This window comes from Chlorocebus sabaeus, chromosome 20 (genome assembly GCF_047675955.1).
Source record: "Chlorocebus sabaeus isolate Y175 chromosome 20, mChlSab1.0.hap1, whole genome shotgun sequence".
Taxonomy (NCBI): domain Eukaryota; kingdom Metazoa; phylum Chordata; class Mammalia; order Primates; family Cercopithecidae; genus Chlorocebus; species Chlorocebus sabaeus.
The window spans coordinates 59,078,050-59,094,769 of record NC_132923.1 but is presented as its reverse complement, the minus strand read 5'-3'; the positions used below and the strand labels follow the sequence as shown (position 1 = coordinate 59,094,769).

Sequence of the window (16,720 nt, the reverse complement as noted above, 5' to 3'; positions counted from 1 at the left end):
ACTCCAGCCTGGACAACAGAGTGAGACTCTGCCTCTAAAAAAAAAAAAAAGAAAAAAAAATTATCTTGAGTAAACAGACAACCCATAGAGTGGGAGAAATATTCACAAACTACGTATCTGACAAAGAACTAATATCCAGGATCTACAAGGAACTCAAACAAATCAGCATGAAAAAAAAAAATCCCATCAATAAGTGGGCAAAGGACATGAAGAGACAATTCTCAAAAGAAGATATACAAACAGTTAACGAACATGAAAAAATGCTCAACATCACTAATTAGCAGGGAAATGCAAATTAAAACTGTAATGACATACCACCTTACTCCTGCAAGAATGGCCATAATTAAAAAGTCAAAAAACAATAGATGTTGGCACGGATGTGGTGAAAAGGGAACACTTTTACACTGCTGGTGGAAATGTAAACTAGTACAACTACTATGGAAAACAGTATGGAGAGTCCTTAAAGAACTAAAAGTAGAACTACCATTCGACCCAGCAATCCCACTACTGGGTATCTACCCAAAGAAAAAGAGGTCATATGAAAAAGACACATGCACATGCATGTTTATAGCAGCACAATTCACAGGTGCAAAGATATGGAACCAACCTAAGTACCTGTCAACCAACAAATGGATAAGGAAAACATGGTATATGGGTGCAGTGGCTCACACCTATAATCCCAGCACTTTGGGAGGCCGAGGCGGGTGGATCACCTGAGGTCAGGAGTTTGAGACCAGCCTGGACAATATGGTGAAGCCCTGATTCTACTAAAAATACAGAAATTAGCTGGGCGTGGTGGCGGGCACCTGTAATCCCAGCTACTCAGGAGGCTGAAGTAGGAGAATTGTTCGAACCCAGGAGGTGGAGGTTGCAGTGAGCCAAGATTGCACCATTGCACCCCAGCCTGGGCAACAAGAGTGAAACTCTGTCTCAAGGGGAAAAAAAAAAAAAAAAAGGGAAAATGTGGTATATATACACCATGGAATACTATTCAGCCATAAAAAGGAATGAAATAATGTCTTTTGCGGCAACTTGGATGGAACTGGTATTCTAAGTAACTCAGGAATGGAAAACCAAATGTCATATGTTCTCACAAGTGGAAGTTAAGCTATGAGGATGCGATGGCCTAAGAGTGATATAATGGACTTTGGGAACTAGGATGTAAATTTGGGAGAGGCTGAGGCATAAAAGACTACATATTAGGTAAAATGTACACTGCTCGGGTGATTAGTGCACCAAAATCTCAGAAATCACCACTAAAGAATTTATCCATGGTAACCAAAAACCACCTGTACCCTTAAAACTATTGAAATTTAAATATAAAAAGTTACCTTGCTTCTCTTCTTAGATCCAGATTAAATATTTTTGACAGGACTCTTACATAACTAATGTTGCATCCTTAGAAATCACACATTTTGGGCCTAGCGTGTGGTGGCTCACACCTGTAATCCCAGCACTTTGGGAGGCTGAGGCGGGCGGATCACTTGAGGTCAGGAGTTTGATACCAGCCTAACCAATATGGTGAAACCCTGTCTCTACTAAAAATACAAAAATTTAGCCAGGCATGCTGGCGTGCGCCTGTAGTCCCAGCTACTCAGGAGGCTGAGGCAGGAGAATCGCCTGAACCTAAGAGGCAGAGGTTGCAGTGAGCCAAGATCACACTACTGCACTCCAGCCTGTGCGACAGAGAGACTCCATCTCAAAAAAAAAAAAAAAATTACACATTTTGAAAAGGAGAATGATGAATTACACCACCGAGTGCCAATTATGTTGTATATATTATATATAACAATACACATAATTATCATAATCCTATGATTGAGTGTGGCAGACATGAAGATTGCTGTTCAGACCCCTCTTCTAGAAAGCACTTGCTTGGCTGGGCGCGGTGGCTCAAGCCTGTAATCCCAGCACTTTGGGAGGCCGAGACGGGCGGATCACGAGGTCAGAAGATCGAGACCATCCTGGCTAACACGGTGAAACCCCGTCTCTACTAAAACTACAAAAAAACTAGCCAGGCGAGGTGGCGGACGCCTGTAGTCCCAGCTACTCGGGAGGCTGAGGCAGGAGAATGGCATGAACCCGGGAGGCAGAGCTTGCAGTGAGCTGAGATCCGGCCACTGCACTCCAGCCTGGGCAACAGAGCAACTCCGTCTCAAAAAAAAAAAAAAGAAAGCACTTGCTGTGCAGCTGAGAGGAAGAGGGGTGGGTGACAATCTCTGTTAGTTCCATCAAGGTCAAGCTGAGTTTATTCTCTTTTCCAGGTAGCCACTAGTCAGTGACAGAACAAGGCCTAGTGACAGTACAAGGGCCTAGTCATTTCTGTCCAATGCAGGGCTCCTCTAATGGGTAATCTTAGCTCCATATTGCCTTATGGGCCTGGCAGAGAATTTGTCAGGTCTGCATCATTCTGGTTACTCCTCCTGCTCAATCCTGTTTCTCTCATCTTCTTTCATCTGTGTTATTCCCCAACAAATCATATGCATGCATTAACACTATCTCAGTGTCTGCTTCCTGGAAAGCCCAAACTACAACATTCTCATTTAGCAAATGAAGAAAACTGGAAATCAGAGAACTTTAAATACTGTTCCAAATCATAGTTAATATAGCTACTAGGATTTGAATTTAAGTAATCACCTTCATATTATAAATCAAGACTCTTTTTTCTTTTTTTTTTTAGACAGTGTTTTGCTCTTGTTGCCCAGGCTGGAGTTCAGTGGCATGATCTCAGCTCACTGCAACCTCCACCTCACAGGTTCAAGCAATTCTCCTGCCTCAGCCTCCCGAGTAGCTGGGATTACAGGCACATGCCACCACACCCAGCTAATTTTGTATTTTTAGTAGAGATGGGGTTTCACCATGTTGGTCAGGCTGGTCTCGAACTCCTGACCTCAAGTGATCCACCCACGTTGGCCTCCCAAAGTGCTGGGATTACAGGGCATGAGCCACCATGCACAGCCTATAAATCAATAGACTCTTAACACATATAGGCTCTCACTAGCCTTTGATTGCAATTTGCCTAATTCTCAGCTTAAGTACTTCTAGGAAAATCATCCTTACAGAAACTATTTCATCCCACATCTGTCAACACACTGATCAATCTTTAGCTCCGAGTCTATGGTATTGCTAGCCCTTTACTTAACATATTATGTATTTTGACAATTATAATGTAAAAAAAATTGGCTGGTCATGGTGGCTATATATATATATATAAGCACTTTAGTAAAATGACTGAAACAATCTAAGTTTCAATAAATAACAATCATTAAAAACAAATCTTTTTTGATTAACCACTAAATACTAGGTATTACATTAAATTCTGGTGATTCACAAAAAATCAATAACATTCAGACCGTGACGAAGATCATAGAATCATATTTCACTATATATTTTTACAAACTTCAAGTAGATCTTAAATGGCTGCTTATTAAAATTCATTTCATTAAACATCAAAATTTTACTACACTGATGACCAGCCCGAGCAATAAAGTCTGACTTTGTCTCTACAAAAAATAAAACAAATTATCCAGGTGTGGTGGTGTACACCTGTGGTCTCAGGTACTCAGGAGGCTGAGGTGGCAGGATCGCTTGATCTCAAGAGATGGAGACTGCAGCAAGCTGTATTCAATGCTGGGCACTCCAGCCTGGGTGACAGAGCTCGAGAAACCCTGTCTAAAAAAACTAAAATAATAAATAAAAACCGACTTTACTACACGGAATGACTTGTTTGCATACTTCTGATTAAGAAATAAGAGGCTGGGTGCAGTGATTCACACCTATAACCCCAGTTCTTTGGGAGGCCGAGGTGGCTGGATCACATGAACCCAGGAGTTTGAAACCAGCCTGGGCAAAATGGTGAAACCTCATCTCTACCAAAAAAAAAGATAAAAATTAGCCAGTCTCATAACCCGGTCTCAAAATAAATAAAAATTTTAAAATAAACTGGCTGGGCACAGTGGTTCACATCTGTAATCCCAACACTTTGGGAAACCAAGGCAGGTGGATTACCTGAGGTCAGGAGTTCGAAACTAGTCAGGCCAACATGGCGAAACCCCATCTCTACTAAAAATACAAAAATTAGCTGGGCGTGGTGGCTCATGCCTGTAACGCCAGCTAATGGGAGGCTGAGGCAGGAGAATCACTTGAACCCGGGAGGTGGAGGTTGCAGTGAGCCAAGACTGTGCCACTGCATTCCAGCCTGGGCAAGGGTGAGACTCTGTCTCAAAAGAATACATAAATCAAATAAAATAGAAACAGCAAGAAGGTATTAATATTAACAAACTTTATACCTTTTACCTTTAACGTCTATCAAATAAATTCAACATTCAAGTTTTACATTTTAAAATCATTTTTATTGAGCTAATTTTAACAACATTGCTTTAGCTGGTGACAGCTGCCCCAAACCAAAACAAAGCCATCATGAATGCTATTCAACATCCTCAATGTAATCCAGTATGTTTTCGTACTTGGAATATAGTTAAACTTTTGACATTACATAATCAAGCAAACAGCAGTGCATACTATATTATTCAAAAAGACTTTATCTATTTCATTTAAAAAATCAAGCTACAAGTGGCCTCAGTTTTATCACCAATCGCAGTGACACATTCCACACTTCATGCTCTCAAAATAAAAAGTGCCCTAAAACTAACTCTAAGTTTTTTAGTTATTGACATTAATACTAACCAGAGTTACAGGAATTGAAGTTTAACATTGTACAATATAAGCGGCAATAAGTTACTGATATTTGCTGACAAATTCCACTCAAACTAAATACATCCTTGATACATTCAAAAAGACATTTTGTAAATTTTAATAAGCTAGTGTATATGTTGCAGTGCAAAAAAAGTGACACTCTAGTTTCCTGAGCTTTAGGAAATTAACAATTTTCTGACTACTACTTTCAACTTAAAATAGGCTCTTTATTATATGAAGCCATGACAAAACTACACAATTAAATTAGGCTTTTGGAGAACTGAAAGACTGGTCAGAGTTACGGTGATTTAGGGTAATGAAAAAGTTTTCAAAGTAAAAGTATTTACAACACTACAAAGGATACTATGGATCTGCATGTAGTACAAAGATTAAAGATAATCTACTGATTTCACAATTGTCCCTCCTCTTTCAAAAATATTACACTGGGCCAGGCGCTGTAGCTTACACCTGTAATCCCAGCACTTTGGGAGGCCAAGGTGGATGGATCACCTGAGGTCAGGAGTTTGAGACCAGCCTGGCCAACATGGTGCAACCACATCTCTACTGAAATACAAAAATTAGCTGGGCATGGTGGCAGGTGCCTATAATCCCAGCTACTCAAGAGGCTGAGGCAGGAGAATTGCTTGAACCCAAGAGGCGGAGGTTGCAGTGAGCAGAAGTCGCACCACCGCACTCCAGCCTGGGTGACAGAGGAAGACTCTGTCTCAAAGAAAAATTACACTGAAAGACTTTATGGTAAGTATTTAAAATTAAATATACCAACCTGTGGTATATTACACATTTTAATATATTCTTCCATAATGCCCACTAAGAAGAAATAAATGGGATAAATGATGAAAAAAAAAACAAAGAAAATAAACACGCTTTTAGGAATGTTTTCGCATGTGTACATGTCAGGGGACGTGAAAATGATTCCTCATGAGAACTTTCTACATCCTAAAAATTACAAAGACCGAGTTTCTACTTCAATTTTTTCTTCTGCTTGAAGTATATCTGGATCAACATGAACAACCGGAGGTCGTAGGATAACTTCAGGACCTCCACCATAAATAGACTGCAGAAAATTCCATGTTTCTTCAGAAATCTGGCCAGAATCTGCTCCTTAAAATTATGTAGAAGAAATAATGTTTACAAACCTACATTCATATTGCAAAAGCTTTCATAATGTACCCCCCAGCATGAATCTTCTAGGGATAATTGAGAACTTTTGGAACATGAATCCACAGACTACCAGCCCATATTGTTATAAGCTGCAACATACGGTTTGTCTTAAAATGTCAGAGATGCTTTTTCTTAGCTCTTACCAACAGCCTTAAGACCTTTCCTCAGATAAAAAAAATAGTATCTGCTTTCCATTATTTGCCTCTAGTTAATGTATGGATTACATTCTTCAGCTGGGTAAAAAAGTACTATAGATGACTAATGATAACATATTTCTAACAGTGACAAATCACTCACAAGTAAAAGCTTAAATACGAGTCAAACTTACCTTGCCTAAGTATCACATTACCACATTTAGTGACTGCAATCTTAGTATTGTCAATAGGACCTGGAGGATCTAAAGGAAAAAATATCAAAATGTATTTTTCAAACAAATGTAACAAAAATTGTGTAATTTTGTGCTTGACAAAATTGTGACCTGTAACTATATTATCAGATTGGTTATTTCTTAGCCAAATTATTAATTTTTTTTCTTTTTTGAGATGGAGTCTCGCCCTGTCGTCCAGGTTGGAGTACAGTGGCACGACCTCAGCTCACTGCAAGCTCCACCTCAGGTTCAAGTGATTCTCCTGCCTCAGCCTCCTGAGTAGCTGGGATTACAGGCACACGCCATCACGCCCAGCTAATTTTTGCTTTGTTTTTTTTAGTAGAAATGGGGTTCACCATGTTGGTCAGGCTGGTCTCGAACTCCTGACCTCATGATCCGCCCGCCTCAGCCTCCCAAAGTGCTGGGATTACAGGCATGAGCCACCGCGCCTGGCCTATGGTTAATTCTTAACGTCTTCTCCTGAGCTTCTTCGTTTTTAGTTCTTAGTTCCCCCAAAACAGAACCAGGAAAGAAGATAAGAGAGGCTTGTTCACAACCATCACAGTCTAACAGAAATTATTTTTTAACTCTCCGTTTGGGGATTACAAGTCAAAATGTACCACTAATGCTAAAAAATAGCAATTCCTTTGTAACTTTAAAGAAATTATACAATTAATGTGCTTCAGATTATCAAAGTAACATTAAAAACAATAAAAGCATTATAAAGGAAAGTGTTTAAATACATTCTTTTTAAAATTTAAGGCAAAAGTGAACCACATGGTCATCATCAAAAGCTGTAAAAGAAACTTAAACAAATTTACAAAAAAAAAAAACCACTAAAAAGTGGGCAAAGACCATGAACACTTCTCAAAAGAAGACGCTGAGGCAGGACAATCGCCTGAACCCAGGAGGAGGTTGCAGTGAGCTGAGATCTCACCAACTCCACTACAGCCTGAGCGACAAAGTGAGCCTCTTACCTCAAAAAAAAAAAAAAAAAAAAAAAAGAGTCAAGAAACAAGAGATGCTGGCAAGGCTGTGGAGAAATAGGAACACTTTTACACTGTTAGTGGGAATGTAAATTAGTTCAACCATTGTGGAAGACAGTGTGGCGATTCCTCAAAGACCTAGAACCAGAAATACCATTTGACCCAGCAATCCCATTACTGGGTATATATCCAAAATAATGTAATTCATTCTGTTATAAAGATACATGCACACATATGTTCATGGCAGCACTATTCACAACAGCAAAGACAGGGAATCAACCCAAATGATCATCTATGATAGACTGGATAAAGAAAATGTGGTAAATATATACCATGGAATACCATGCAGCCATAAAAAGGAAAGAAATTATGTCCTATGCAGGCACATGGATGGAACTGGAAGCCCTTATCCTCAGCAAACTAATGCAGAAACAGAAAACCAAACACTGCATGTTCTCACTAGTAAGTGGGAGCTGAACAATGAGAACACAAGGACACAGGGAGGAGAACACACACTGGGGCCTGTTGGTGGGGGGCTGGGGTATGAGGGGTGGGAGAGCAACAGGAAAAACAGCTAATGCATGCTGGGCTTGATACCTAGGTAATGGGTTGATAGGTGCAGCAAATCGCCATAGCACATGTTTACCTATGTAACAAACCTGCACATCCTGCACATGTATGCTGGAACTTACAAAATAAAAACACAAATTTTTTAAAGGTGTAGAAAAGTCAGATAAGGTGGTGTGCACCTATAGTCCCAGCTACTCAGGAGGCTGAGGCAAGGGGATCGCTGGAGCCCAGGAGTTTGAGGCCAGCATGGGCAATATAGAGAGAACTCAGTAATTCAGCACTTTGGGAGGCCAAGGTGGGTGCATTCCTCGAGCACAGGAGCTCCTGGGCAACACTGTGAGACCATCTCTCTACAATTAATTTTTTAAAATAATTTTTAAATTAGCCAAGTGTGGTAGTACATGCCTGTGGTCCCAACTACTCAGGAGATGGAGGTAGGAGGATCGCATGGGCTGAGAGGTCAGGGCTGCAGTGAGCCATGATCATGCTGCTGTACTTTAACCTAGGCAACAGAGGTAAGACCTTGTTTCTATTAATTAAAAATTTTAAAAAGTAAATACATAAATACAAAAAAGCTTTAACTGGGCATATTGTTGCAGCCTTTTTCACATATCAGAATGTCTTTTTTTTGTTTGTTTAAAGACAAAGTCTTGCTCTGTTGGCCAGGCTGGAATACAGTGGCATGATCTCAGTTCACTGCAGCCTCCACCTTGCGAATTCAAGCAATTCTCCTGCCTCAGCCTCCTGAGTAGCTGGGATTACAGGTGCCTGCCACCACACCTGGCTAATTTTTGTATTTTTAGTAGAGACAGGGCTTCACTATGTTGGTCAGGCTGGTCTTGAACTCCTGACCTCAGGTGATCCACCCACCTCGGCCTCCCAAAGTGCTGGGATTACAGGAGTGAGCCACCACGCCCGGCACATATCAGAGCATCTTATTTTCAAATTATTAAATATTGTTATACAATTTTACTTTAAAAGTCCACTGTATTGAATAAACCATAACTTAAGCAACCTCTTATTCCTTATAAAGATTTCCAAAATTTTTTCAATATTAAGATCACAGATTTACTTTGTTCAGTTCTCTTATTCCTGCTATAATTCATAAAATAAGTTTAACAAAATTTAAAACCAACAGAATACAAACTAGAACGTGAAGATCCCTGAGGACAGGATTTTTTTCTCTTCTGTTCAATAGTGTAATCCCAAGTGCACATAGATATTCAAGAAATATTTGTCAAACAAAACAACAAATAATTTACCAAAAAAATTTTTTTCAGTCAACCACTTACCTCCATCTTTACCCTTCACAAAACTTTCCCATTCTCTAAACCACTGCATACTGATGCAATAAAAAGTAGCTGGAGAGTCCTCTTCTTGGAACGCTCTATTAAGCTAGAAGGGGGAAAAAAAAACAATCACCTAGTATCTAAAACTTGCTTTATGGCAAAACAATACAATCATTCCACTTCAGTGTTTGATAACTCAGCACTTTGGGAGGCTGAGGCAGGAGGAGTCTTTGAACCCAGGAGTTCAAAACCAGCCTGGGCAACATCGTGAGAACATCCCTACAAAAAAAAAAAAAATTATTTTTTATTTTTATTTATTTATTTTTGAGATAGAGTTTTGCTGTTGTTGCCCAGGCTGGAGTGCAATGGCACGATCTGGGTTCACTGCAACCTCCGCCTCCCAAATTCAAGCGATTCTCCAGCCTCAGCCTCCCGGGTAGCTGGGATTACAGGTGCCCACCACCACACCTGGCTAATTTTTGTATTTTTAGTAGAGATGAGGTTTTCACCACGTTGGCCAGGCTGGTCTTGAACTCCTGGCCTCAAGTGATCCACCTGCCTCGGGCTCCCAAAGTGCTGGGACTATAGACGTGAGCCACTGCACTCAGCCTATACAAAACAAAATTTTTTTAATTAGCTGTGTGAGGTGATTCATGCCTGTAGTCCCAGCTATTCGGGAAGCTGAGGTAGGAGGATCACTTGAGCTCAGAGGTTGAGACTACAGTGAGCCATGATTGTGCCACTATACTCCAGGCTGGGTGACAGAATAAGACCCTGTCTCAAAAAAAAAAAAAAAAAAAAAAAGGTGGTACAGTAAGATGTACCCTAACTTAGTACTAGGATATGTGGTAGCATATATGAATAAACAATTCTAGGTTCTGTCTCAAAATTTAACAAGTAAACATAAAAGGGGCATAAAGATTGGGTAAATGAAGATGGTCAAGACAAATTCTTCAAAACAATAAATACTGCACATATTTATTAAAAATCTAATGCATAGGCCAGGTGCGGTGGCTCAAGCCTGTAATCCCAGCACTTTGGGAGGCCGAGACAGGCGGATCACGAGGTCAGGAGATCAAGACCATCTTGGCTAACCCGGTGAAACCCCATCTCTACTAAAAAATACAAAAAACTAGCCGGACGAGGTGGCGGGCACCTGTAGTCCCAGCTGCTTGTAAAACTGAGGCAGGAGAATGGCGTGAACCCAGGAGGCGGAGCTTGCAGTGAGCCAAGATCTAGCCACTGCACTCCAGCTGGGCGAGAGCGAGACTCCGCCTCAAAAAAAAAAAAAAAAAAAAAAATCTAATGCATAAACTTCATTTATGTACACATATTATATCCACAGTCTATACTCTGTTTACTTAAGATACTGGTAGACAACTTGCTATTACCTGCCATGCTGCAATGAATGATCTTCTACATGTCATTTCACAAGCAATATACATAAATGTATAGGTAAATTCTAAAAAGCGGTGGGACAGTCCCTAAAACCCAATTCCCTCTTCCGGCCCTCGACCTAAGGAATGGGTATGTGACTCAAACTATACACAACTCTACCAGAAATAAAAATCTTCAGAGAAGTGACCTAATGGTTAGAATGGAATCACTCCAATGTCAATTCAGGTAGATACTCAGGGCTACCTTAGTTCTCAAACTTTTGGAGGTATGGTTTTTCAATTTTTATTCTTAGTAAATTTCTTTTTTGCCAGGTTAGCCAGTTAAAAAAAACCCAAGCGACAGAAAAACTGATACAGAAAGAGAAGCACAAGCAAAAGACGCTCGGGAAAATTAAGGGTATTTGGAATTAATCTAATTGTAGCAGTGTATAAGACTCCTAAAAATATCTCATGATGGGCAATTAAATCCATGGAACACACTACCTGTGGACAAACACAACCAAGTTCAGATTATATAATTCCTCTAATCAAATTAATCAACCCCCTGTGATTGTCCACAGATTTCCTTATAAAAATAGCCCAGAAGTACCTCCATGATCTCACCCCATAATCTGACCTCATCTTCTTTCTTCCTCATTTTTCACTGGTGGTCATACTGGCCACTTTGTTATTCCCAGAATCAAACAAATACACCCCTGCCTCACAAGGCTTTTGCGGTAACCCTTCTTTTTGCAGGTATCTGAATGACTATCTCCCTTACCTCCTTTAAGTCTTTGCTTAAATGTCATCTTCTCAATGAGTCCTATTTTGACCATCCTGTTTAAAACTCCAACCTGGGCTGGGCACGGTGGCTCACGCCTGTAATCCCAGCGTCACAGATCACTTACGGATCACTTGAGGTGGGGAGTTCGAGACCAGTCTGGCCAACATGGTGAAACCTCATCTCTACTAATAATACAAAAATTAGCCAGGCGTGATGGTGGGTGCCTGTAATCCCAGCTACTCGGGAGGCTGAGGCAGGAGAATCGCTTGAACCCAAGAGGAGGAGGGTGCAGTGGGCCGAGATCATGCCACTGTACTGCAGCCTGGACAAAAAAGCAATACTCCATCTCAAAAATAAAATAAAATCAAAATAAAATATAAAACTCCAACCTGACTTCTCCCCCTCACCACTATAATCTTGGTGCCTCTGATTCTATTCATTGTTTCCCTTTTCCATTGTACCCATCACCTTTTAATATAATATATAACATATTTATCAAATATAAGCTCTGGCATGGCACAGTGGCTCACCTGAGACCAGAAAATTCAAGACCAGCCTGGGCAACATGGTAAACCCCACCTCTACCAAAAATACAAAAAAAAATTAGCTGGGGGTGGTGGCACATGCCTATAGTCCCAGCTATTCATCAGGAGGCTGATGTGGAGGATCTCTTGAGCGTGGGAGATCAAGGCTGCAGAAAGCTGTGATCATGCCACCACACTCCAGCCCGGGCAAAAGAGCAACACCTTGTCTCAAAAAAAAAAAAAAAAAGTGTGTGTGTGTGTGTGTGTGTGTATGTGTGTGTATATATATGTACTTGTGTGTATGTATGTATATATAAGCTCTCTGAGGGCAAAGATCTTTCTGGGACACAAGGTAGCTAGCTGCTTCAGTGGAACAATGAAATGTAAAATGCTGTGGCAGTCTCTGATGGTTAACAAAGAAATCAAGGCATATTTGTCTCAAGGCATGGAATTAAAGTTGGGGCTTTCTGTAATGAGAAACTTATCCCTAGAGAACTGAGATTTCTAAAATGTAATGTCAGACTGAATCTGCCAGATGCTGAATTATAACAACCATTAAATTCATACCACTACCATGTTTAAACACTTTCAGGACTCACTTTATCTTTGGTATTAAGTTACTTCCTATGTGTTTAGGTAGAAGCTTTTTAAAATTTAGTTAAGCACAGTTACCTCATTAATTTAAGGATGTGTTTCTCTCTAGTTCTGAGAAATTTATCTAAATGGTTACTCTAAATGTAGTTCTCAACCTGTTCTCTCTTAAAAAATACATAATAGAAAAATATTGGATCCTATAGCTATTCAACATGTCAAAACTTTTCTTCCTTCTGTCTGCTTCTCTTTTTGTGCTTTACCTTGGGAGAAATCTTTCCGCTACATCTTCCAGCATACTAATTTGCTCTCCAATAGTATTTATTTTGCCATTCAATCAACCCATGTACTGAGGTTTTGTTTTGCTATTTAGGATACAATTTCCTGATGTACCTCCCTGAATATCAATCATACTTCACACGTCTACATTCACTGCTCTACCTAGGCAGATACCTTTATGCTTGCTGCCTGGTACAGTGCAACAGGTAGAATGCTAGGGTCATCACGGTATCTGCCACTTCCAAGATTAAAGCCCATATAGTCATTTCCTGTGGCACTTGCTTGCTTCTTTGATCTGATCCTATCTGCTTTTTCAGTTTTTCAGAAACTTCACCTTATTTTTATATTATTTTTATATTCCAGTGTTATTTTTGTCCACACATGTGCTTTGTTTAAAAAAAAAAAAAAAGGGAGGGGGGCCTGAATAAAACAAACAAAAAATAATCCCTAATATTACAGAATAATAATAATAGGTTTGCACTTTTTTTCTTTTTCCTTTTTTTTTTTTGAGACGTAATCTCATTCTGTCATCCAGGCTGGAATACAGTGGTGTGATCTCAACTCACTGCAATCTCCACCTTCCTGGTTCAAGCAATTCTCCTGCCTCAGTCTCCCTAGTAGGTGGGATTACAGGCGCCCGCCACCACACCTGGCTAATTTTTGTATTTTTAGTAGAGATGGGTTTTCAACATGTTGGCCAGGCTGGTCTTGAACTCCTGACCTCAAGTCATCTGCCTGCCTCAGCCTCCCAAGATGCTGGGATTACAGGCGTGAGCCACTGAGCCCGGTCAATTTTATTTATTTTTAAAGACAGGGTCTTGCTCTGTTGCCCAGGCTGGAGTACAGGGTCATGGTCGGAGCTCCCTGTAATCTCCAACTCCTAGGCTCAAGCAATCCTCCCTCCTTAGCCTCCCAAAGTGCAAGAAAGGCATTGCACTTGCCCAGTCCCAGATTTGCTTAAAAAAAAAAAAAAAAAAAAAAAAAAAATTATTAAGGTATAATCCTCCCACTCTTCGTGTGGACTTCAAAGGTTTTCTGTAAATTTACAGTTGTGCAACTGTCACCACAATCCAGCTTAGAGCCCTCCAACACCCACAAAAGCTGTCCTGCACCAGTTTGCAATCAGTTCCCCTTCTCTTGGTCCTTGAAATTGCTAATCATTTGTCTCTACACTTTTTCCCTTTTTAGAAATTTCATATAAATGAATTAGACATTATATAGTCTATTGTATGTCTGTCTTACACTTGGCATAATGTTTCTAATATTTGTCCATGTTGCTGCATGGATCAGTATGCCATGACCTTTTTACTGCTGAGTAGCATTTTATTATACAACTATAACACATTTTGTTTATCCATTTGTCAGATGATAGACATTTCAATTGTTTCTAGTTTGGGGCAATTATGAAAAATACTGCCATAAACATTTGTTTACATGTTTTATGTTAATATAAATTTTCATTTCTCTGGAATGAATACCTAAGAGTGGGATTGCTGGGTCATGTACTAGGAGTTGAACCTACAAGAAATTACCAAACTGTTTATCATTTGGCACACAGCATTTTGCATCCTCATCGATATTCATAGGAATTCCCTAATGACTGAGACTGTGTACTTTTTATGTGCTTATCAGCGCTATCTTCTTAAGGGTAATTTCTATTCAAATCTTTTGCCTATTTTCCAATTGGAATATTTGTTTACTTATTGAGTTGTATGTTCTTTATATAGTCTGGATACGAGTCCTTTGATGACACATGATTTTTAAACACCTATAACTTACACTGGATTTAGGTCTACCTTCCTAACTCAGTGTTTTACCAAGTACCACTATTCTTGGACTTAGTGAATGACTCATTCATAACCATAATATCCTACACTGGCTCTGACCTTGGAATTCATTTTACACAAAAGAAATGAAGAAATAGGCTTACTTTCATAAAATTCACTCATGTTACCATGTGCTATCACTTGCAAAAGATGTTGGCCTACTGGACTTAGTTTTTTTGTGTGGGTGGCAACACTTTGTGAGTTTGGTACTATCTTACACGATGACGTATATGCTCCAAATTACATACCAATATATGGTGGTTTTTCCCATAACCAGAATACATAAACCTAGGAATCAGGTAAAGGAAATAAGAGAGCTCATCTACTACTACCTACTGACATATTCACAAAAGTTTTGCTTCCCACACTCACAACTTCGGCCTCTACTAAATGTGGAAGATTTGTATCCCGAGGGAACACATCAACAATTTGACTGGACTGAAAGTTGAGACAGCCCCCTGGCCATTTTGAGTTTCTCATGTCACTGAATCAGCAAGCAAAGAGGAGGTTACAGTACTGGCTGCAATGACTGATCCCAGTTATAAAGGGTAAATAAAATGAATACTACATTACTACATAATAGGAACAGAGGATTATGTTGGGAAACCAGATTATACCCACTGTATTAGTTTCAGAGGAATGCTATAACAAAGTGCCACAAATTTGGAAAATGAAAAGGTATTCATTCTCTCTGTTTTGGAGACCAGAAATCCAAAATCCCAGTGTCAGCAGAACCATTCTCCCTGTAGAGGCTCTAGGGGAAGACTCATTCCTTGCCTATCATGCTTCTAAAGCTTCTACCTTGCAGCTGTATCATTCCAACCTCTGCCTCCATCTTCATGATTTTCACCTCTTCTCTGTGTATCTCTCTGCTGTGTATCTCTGTGAAAGGTCACTTACTGGATTTAGGGCCCATTCAGACAACTGAGGATGATCTCATCTCAAAAAACCTTACATATGCAAATACCCCTTTTTCAAGTAAGGTCACATTCACCAATAAGGTTAATTTACAGAGATTATAGTATGGAAATATCTTTTTGGGAACCACCATTCAACCCAGTATAGGCACCATTTAGTATTTCCATACTCAGAGAAATCTAATACAGACAAGACTACTAAGGGTTCAAACCCTTCAGAAATGAAGGTCTTGGGTTATTTTATGAGGTAAACACATTTACAACCAGCCAAGGTATTGTCTGAGAACAGAGGAAATAAGGAAATAGTAGCGATTAGCTATAGATACATATTTCTTCCTTGCTCCATGTACATATTTATAAATATTTACCGGATGTTGAAATAACTACCAATTTATTTTTTTCATTTGACTACTATCATAAGATATGTTGGTGGTTAACATTATAGTTCATTCTTTTTTTTTTTTTTTTTTTGAGACAGAGTCTCACTCTGTCGCCCGGGCTGGAGTGCAGTGGCCGGATCTCAGTTCACTGCAAGCTCCGCCTCCCGGGTTCATGCCATTCTCCTGCCTCAGCCTCCCCAGTAGCTGGGACTACAGGCGCTGCCACCTCGCCTGGCTAGTTTTTTGTATTTTTAGTAGAGACGGGGTTTCACCGTGTTAGCCAGGATGGTCTCGATCTCCTGACCTCGTGATCCGCCTGTCTCAGCCTCCCAAAGTGCTGGGATTACAGGCTTGAGCCACCGTGCCTGGCCTATAGTTCATTCTTTAGATCACAGAGTATAACAGGGAAAAGCGTGACTATACTGTCTGAACTAAAAGATTTATGAATATCATTTAGAAATAGGTATAGTGACTGATAGGACTTTGGGTCTCCTAAATACGGGGAAAGGGCAAATGAAACACATACTGGTGCAGGAGCCTAGTTGTATTACATCAGGCAGAAGCATGATATTGTTGCCACTGTTGTTTGGTTGTATAAGTGCATATGGGTGCTGGGTTGACAAAGGGGTAGGCTGTGCTGTATTATCTGTTAATGAACATCATTTTCATTTATTCATATACTCCCTTCTGTGAAGACAAGCCTACATTTTACAGGATCCATTGCCAGTAGTATGCCAGACTATATATAACCATGTATATGAAATATATGAAAGGTATAAGAGAAAGAAAAACGATTTCCCCCTCTGGTGGCAGCTTTGGGCAGTCTTGAGGCATCCACAGATAGCATAAGTAGGGTTTTGCCACCACTTCTAAGCATCTTCCAAAGAATCCAATCTCACTTAGTATTGTACACAGCTAACATCTTTAACAGCAGCATCCTGTGTCTTCTGGGCA

General features: G+C 40.0%; 1 protein-coding gene across 3 annotated transcripts in view; it reads right to left on the bottom strand.

Moving 5' to 3' along the window:
• Nucleotides 1–4,330: 4,330 nt before the first annotated feature.
• The window catches only part of USP33 (ubiquitin specific peptidase 33), a 70,672-nt gene continuing 58,282 nt past the window's right edge, over nucleotides 4,331–16,720 (bottom strand). For all 3 annotated transcript variants that reach the window (XM_007978226.3, XM_007978227.3, XM_007978228.3), the window contains 3 exons: nucleotides 9,093–9,195; nucleotides 6,206–6,274; nucleotides 4,331–5,817 (listed from right to left, as the gene is read on the bottom strand). In XM_007978226.3, coding sequence (XP_007976417.3) covers nucleotides 5,660–5,817; nucleotides 6,206–6,274; nucleotides 9,093–9,195 — 330 coding nt within the window. In that variant the 3' untranslated portion in view covers nucleotides 4,331–5,659. The remainder of the gene's footprint in view (nucleotides 5,818–6,205; nucleotides 6,275–9,092; nucleotides 9,196–16,720) is intronic.